The 6616-nt window shown below is 50.7% G+C and overlaps 1 protein-coding gene across 4 annotated transcripts in view; it reads right to left on the minus strand.

Moving 5' to 3' along the window:
- The window catches only part of NPNT (nephronectin), a 75916-nt gene extending 70290 nt beyond the window's left edge, over positions 1 to 5626 (minus strand). The window contains exons 1-2 of one of the 4 annotated variants that reach the window (XM_055342359.1): positions 5140 to 5626; positions 2777 to 2877 (exon numbers count right to left, since the gene is read on the minus strand). In XM_055342359.1, coding sequence (XP_055198334.1) covers positions 2777 to 2877; positions 5140 to 5210 — 172 coding nt within the window. In that variant the 5' untranslated portion in view covers positions 5211 to 5626. The remainder of the gene's footprint in view (positions 1 to 2776; positions 2878 to 5139) is intronic. The other 3 variants (XM_055342360.1, XM_055342361.1, XM_055342362.1) reach the window with 3 other exon arrangements.
- Between the last annotated feature and the right edge of the window lie 990 nt (positions 5627 to 6616).

The following is a 6616-nucleotide window of genomic DNA, read 5'->3' on the forward strand; positions in this document are numbered from 1 at the left end:
CAACAAGCCTCTCTTTCACGTTGTTCTCATTTTGACCTGACCTCTCACCCCTACATTCCTCTATCTGTTTATAGCAAAACAAAGACAGGTGACCTCTGAGCTGACAAGAGACATTTGGACCATCTGAGATTCTGAAAAAACAAAACACACACAAGGAAACATCCATCTTTGATCATTTTTACAACTTTGCCATCTACAACATTAATGGTAAAGATCCACCTGGCTCTTTTTAAAGGCATTTTATTTTATTGTGATATGGAGAACATTAGAACCATTGTTTTTATTTTGGGCAGCAAAATGCAAAACTACATTTATCATGCCTAGAAAACAAAAAATCTGATAGCATGGGTATGTCCCATCCCATTACACTATTTCAAAAGCAGTATTCCCTTATATTTTTCCCCCCTTATATTTCTTTACTTCCATCAAACACATAATAGTATTTACTCTGCCAGGAACTGTATTAAGTGCTTTACGAATAACTCATTTACACCTCATTCATGGTCTTATGAGATATTGTACTATTTATATCCATTTTAGAGATGAGGGGGGAAAAAAGCACATGGAAGCTGAATGACTTGCTCAAGATCACACAGCTAATAAGAGGCGGAAATGAAATTTAAACCCAGGTGGTCTAGCTAGAGTCCATGTGGCTCTCCATTATGTTGCCTCTCAAACTTTCACCAAATCTAAGTTAACATAAACTGTGATTTGTACAAGATCATCCTATATGTTTTTATAACATTATCATTCCAATAACTGACTTATTCTTACAGCTTCCTCAGATTCTCAAGGAATACAAAGAAAGAAAAAGGAAAATACTATCAAATACTATACTTCGCCACTTTACATTCTGTTAGCAGCAAGATGAAAAGTACAAAAAACAATAAGATGGTGTCTCGTATCTGCTGGGAGAGCTACTTTGCTAGGAACTTACTTGGATGCTTAAATTCAGTAATGTCACTGTAACTCTGCAAGGTCTTTTACACTCGTTCAAATTTATAATCACCAAGCTGGTGTATACCAGAGAAAATTTAATGGCATGTAAAAAGAACAGCTCTGAGAGGTTCTTTCCGGGGAACTCCACAGTTGATGAACCTCTCAGAGACAGAGGAGTTTTCTCCTTGGAATTCTTTCAGCACATCTGGCAGCGTGCATATATCCTCCTCCACCCTCTGCCTCTGGAGAAGGTGTGTTCCACTGTGCCCGGGGCACTGTGCCAGAACAGTTCTAGGTAGGGCTTGGGTGCTGTGAGCACCCCAAAGCACTTCAACGTGCATTCTGGGAGTGTCCTGCCAATTAAGACAGCAAAGGAGGAAATTATCTCCATTCCTCTGTAAAGAAACTATCCTCTTTTTTTTGGAATGGTGTGTGTGTGTGTGTGTGTGTGTGTGTGTGTGTGTGTGTGTTGGGCCAAGAGAAGGGTCCTGTCTTCACCCTCCAACTATCAGTCTGATTGCTCTTCAGATTCCACACCTGCGGCCTCCAGCTGTGCAAATACGTCTGACGCTGCGATATAACTGCCAGAAGACTATTCGGCCAGGTATCATTCTTCTTTTCGACCATCTTCCCTTAAAAACAAGTAACCAGTAAGGCAAAGCAGCTTTGCCTAGTTCTTCTGTTTACTGGAAACTGCAGTTACCATCTTCTCCCCTTACAAAAAGATGCGACGGCCCAACCATACAAAGTCTGGCCCAGTGGCTTGCAGGTAACAGACAAGCATTAGTCCTTTCACCCTTTCCATCTCAAACCAGGGATGTCAACCTGTGACTATTACTTTCCCTCCTCCGCAAAGTTAAGGGCATATATCATGCAGATAATTCTCAAAGATGAAAACAGCTGTGGGAACTCCTAGCTTTCCTGAACTTAAATCCACCCAACTGCTCCCACTGTCAGCCCGTATCTAAGGCAGGCTCCACCCTGTCCAGCTCCAGCCTTCTTCATTTCACTTCTCTATTCTATTCCTCTAAGCCCCTTCCTCATGAGCAATAAAACATTGGCATGTAAGGAACCCAACTTTGTTCCTATGATCTCACCAGACGCCCCAACATAGCACAATGCCCCCAGAAATTCACTTGATCATTTGCAGATCTTTTTGCAGGGGAAGTGGAATACACTTTTGAGGTCCAGATAAAGTGGCGAGGAACAAATTTCTCAAACTTCCATGAAGCGGCTCTAATTTCTACCGTTAAAATATCCATGGAAAAGGTAAAAATCAGTGTTCTGATTTGGTGCTGATTACACGATGTTGATTATTTCTAGAACTTAAAAGCGATCTTTTCTTCAGAGGAGTTATTTGATTATGGTGGGTGGTCCATTTAGAACACAGTCAATACAATCTCACTTCAAAAAAAAAAAAAAAAAGGTTTACAAATAGGCGACTGTCCACAACAGGTATGTTAAGGATTTTATTAGTGCTATAAAGTTCAGAATGTGTTTAGTGTAAATACAGTCTAGACTTATTATCTTACCCCCATCTTAGAGTCTGGAACACAGAAAAGAAAAAGCCTGATGAGAAAACAGGAGCAGGAGATAGTGGGGACAAATGCTACAATAAGCATCATAGGTGGCTCTCTGCATAACAGAGCTGGTACCTTACTACAAGTGACTCATGTTGAAAAAGGGCAGGATAAGGAATCATAGAAAACTTCTATGTCAGAACCACACCACCAAGCCTCGCTTAGTTATGAGCCCACTGGTGTGCAGAGTCAAGCCATGAATGATGGTGGAAAGCCGAACCTCCTAGGGAGCTGAAGCCCCCGGGGATGATACTCACGCTGACACTGTCCCCAGGACCGGCGGGCCCAGCCCCAGCAGCAGTCAATCCTCCCACCATAACGACATAGGCCAATTGATGACACTATTTGCCTGGGCCACCTACCAAACAAAAAGATTCAAAATAAATAAAGACATTTTCGAAGTTAAATATATTTTCCCGTTATTATTTTTAAAAGATTAAATCACACCCAACAATTTTCTTTGCGTTTCTTCATGCTTGCAGAAATTTAAGGATAAAACACCTTCAGGAGGGATCCCTGGGTGGCGCAGCGGTTTGGCGCCTGCCTTTGGCCCAGGGCGCGATCCTGGAGACCCGGGATCGAATCCCACGTCAGGCTCCCGGTGCATGGAGCCTGCTTCTCCCTCTGCCTGTGTCTCTGCCTCTCTCTCTCTCTCTCTCTCTCTCTCTCTCTGTGTGACTATCATAAATAATAAAAAAAAAAAACACCTTCAGGAAAATAGTTCTGTGATCTAATTCCAAGTTTCAGAGAGTCACACATACACACACACACACACTACACACAGGAGTAGGGCGAAAGGGAAGGGAAGATCCTTTCTTAAATGGAAATAGCAACAGCTAAAACTAAGAATCCTCAAGGCTGACACTCACAGGGTGGTTTCTGAAGCTTGAAATAAAACAGATTCCTCAAAGACCCACACCTGTTACTTGGGGGAAAACCAGTTTTGACTGATTTATCATAAACTGAAAAGTATTAAATACTATGACATGTCAAAGTGGAAAGAAAAAAATTCTGCCTTATGTTTCTGCCTTGGAAAGAGGCAGATGTGGGAAGGGGCAGAAAGATGGGAGCTTCCTCAAAATCAAATGAAACAGACCTCTTTTCAAGATAGGACTCTTTGGCAAAAAAAATGTTCCCAGAAGAAACAAAAGTATTAGAAAAAGAAGTCTAAATAAAACCGAGAACAGTTTACAGTGTGGCTAAATCTCAAGTGTGCTTGTGGTTTGAAACTTTTCTGCGTCAACAATTCGTATCATCTAATGTAAGTAAGGACTAAAAGTATTCAATTTCAGGATGCCAATTTATCGACCAGATTCCACTTTGCACCTTCTTTGGTAAAACCGTTTCTTTGTTCAGATTCACACCTGAGTTTTTACCCGGGAGGCTCAAACTTTTAACTGGCTGTTTTAAAATCAAAGCCACCTTAAAAATCTTCCGCATCATCATGTGATGTATTTCCTATTGCAAATGTGCGTGCCAGAAATGTACAACGTACCCGAATGTGAGCAAAGAACTGCTCCAATAAAATAAAATCGCCTCTGGCCGCTACCCACACTTTCTTAAAAACACTCCTGATCTGTTCAATTCCCAGTTTCTTATCTGCCCTTCTGCCCCCCCCCCCCCCCCGCAAGCCCGAAGTACAAAATAACCCCGAACTTTCTATTTCCTCCCACCAGCGCTCCACTGGTTCCCCTGGGCTGCCGTTCCCCTCCAGGTACAAGAGAGCCAATCAATCGTGGAATTGATTTGTTCCAAGATTACAAGTAAAACAGGTGCGGCTGTCTTGGGGGCTGCGCAGGGGGACGCTTGGCCGGGTCGGGGCGGGCCGGGGCCGGGGTGGGGGTGTCTCTGGGAAAGAGGAAGACTGAGAGCCAGGAGACCCGGCTTAACATCTCCCCCGGTGGCTCAGCGGTTTAGCGCCGCCTTCAGCCCAGGGCGTGATCCTGGGGTCCCGGGATCGACTCCCGCGTCGGGCTCCCTGCAAGGAGCCGTTTCCCTCTGCCCCTCTGCCTTTCTCTGGGTCTCTAATAAATAAATAAAATCTTAAAAAAACAAAACAAAAATCCTCGGGAGCAGCAGCTCGGGGCGGGCCTGGTCTGGCACCGCGCGCCCGAGCGCATCCCGCGGAGGCAGGAGCGCGGCTGAGTGGCGGCGGCGGCGCGGCCGGGGCGCTGGAACCTGTCGGAGCACGCTGCGGCCCGGCTCGCCCCGCCCGAGGTCCCGGGGGCTGTGCGCGCGCTCACACACACAAACACACACGCAGCGCGGCCCCGTCTCGGTCCTTGTCCACCCTTTGTGTGGACGCCCCGACGGCTCCCGGGCTGCGGCCCGGCCCGGCCCGGCCCCCCGGGAGTCTCCCCGCCCGCCCGAGGAGCCGTCCAAGCCACGCGCCCGAGCTCCGTGGCCAGGGCCCCCTGCGCATCACCTCGGCGCATCACCCCCCCGCCCCCTCCTCCGCTCCGCGCGCCCCCAGCTCCCGAGCTGGAGCCGCGGGGTGGGCTCGGGGACTCGCAGCCGGGTCGGGGGACGCCCCCTCCGCAGCCCCGGGCGGCCCCTGCTCGCCAGCGCGGTTCGACGGGCGCGCAAGCCGGCGGGGAGGGGGCCCCGCGGCCCAGCTCACCTCACGTCGAACTCGGCGGCCGCCTGCAGGTAGAGCGAGGAGCCGAGCAGCAGCGCCAGGAGGAAATCCATGCCGGGAGCCGGCTGCGGCTGCGGCTGGGGGTGCGGCTGCGGGTGCGGGTGCGGCTGGGGGTGCGGCTGCGGCTGCGGGTGCGGGGCGCGCGTCCCCGGGCTCCCCGCCGCGCCTGCAGCGGCTGTCGGAAGGGAGCCGCGCGGCGAGGCGCAGCCCGAGCAGGTCTGCGGCGCGGCGCCGGGGGCCCCTCTGGCGCCCTCCCCTCGAGGGGAGGTGCTGCGGGGGGAGCCGCGCCGCCCGCGGGGAGGGGCGCGCGTGCGCCGGCCCGGCCGCGCTCCAGGCCCCCGGGGCCGGGGTTGAGGGCGCTCCTCGGCGGAGGGCTCGGGCCGGAGCGCCGAGGGCAGCGGCGTCTCCCGAGGGCCGGCCAAGTGGGGCGGGCGCCAGGCTGCGAGCGCGGCTGCAAGCCCGGCCCGGCTGAGGGCGCTCGGCAGGAAAGGGGGAGCCGCGCCGCGGAGGGAGGGGACCCGGGCGTAGGTGCGCGCCCCGCGGGTTCCGCCCGAACAGGTGGTGACGGCAGCGGGAGCCGGAGCTGCCCCGGGGGCGGAGAAGCTGCGCAGCGTCCGCCTTGGGTGAAACCGCAGCACGACTGCGCGACTTGGACAAATTAGCAAAGGCAAGCTCCGGGAGTTTGCTTCTCCCGCAGAGTTGGCGAAGGCAGGTTTTTTGTTTTTTGTTTTTTGTTTTTTTTTTTTTTTTTGTAACCACCGAAAGAAACGTTTGGCTCTCCAGCGGAGTTTTGCAGAAGAAACGTGCAGACTGTGTCTGTCTCTGCCAGCGCAACTTCGAGCACTTAGCAGCGTAGGAATGCCTGCCCCTCCGGGGGCACGTGCAGGCCAGCCAGGGCGGGCTGTTACTACTTAGCAATCTGTGGTGTCTGGTCTTGGGGAGATCCTTTAGAAACCATTTTATTTTATTTTATTTTTAAAGATTTTATTAATTTATTCATGAAAGACACACACACACACACACACACACAGAGGCAGAGACACGGGCAGAGGGAGAAGCAGGCTCCACGCAGGGAGCCCGAGGCAGGGACTCCATCCCGGGTCTCCAGCATCAGGACCTGGGCTGAAGGCAGACGTTCAACTGCTTGGGCCACCCAGGTGTCCCTAGAAACCATTTTAAATGACTGTTCTGTTGTTGCAGAGTAAAACATACTGTATTAAGACTGCTCGAATAAAAACACACCAAGATCATCCTAAAATGCACGTTAAAACATATACCCATTGAGTCACCCCTCTTCTCAAACTCTGCCCCAAAGACTCCCCGATGCAGAAATGGGCCCTTTCTCATACATCTCAGACCTAAACTATTCTCTCTCTTCTCCTAGCCCAGGACCTCCCTGCCTTTCTCACACACTCAGGCCATGCCCCTGTCTCTGCGCCATTGACTGGCTGATACGTCT

The sequence above is a fragment of the Nyctereutes procyonoides genome, unplaced genomic scaffold, assembly GCF_905146905.1.
Source record: "Nyctereutes procyonoides isolate TBG_1078 unplaced genomic scaffold, NYPRO_anot_genome, whole genome shotgun sequence".
Taxonomy (NCBI): domain Eukaryota; kingdom Metazoa; phylum Chordata; class Mammalia; order Carnivora; family Canidae; genus Nyctereutes; species Nyctereutes procyonoides.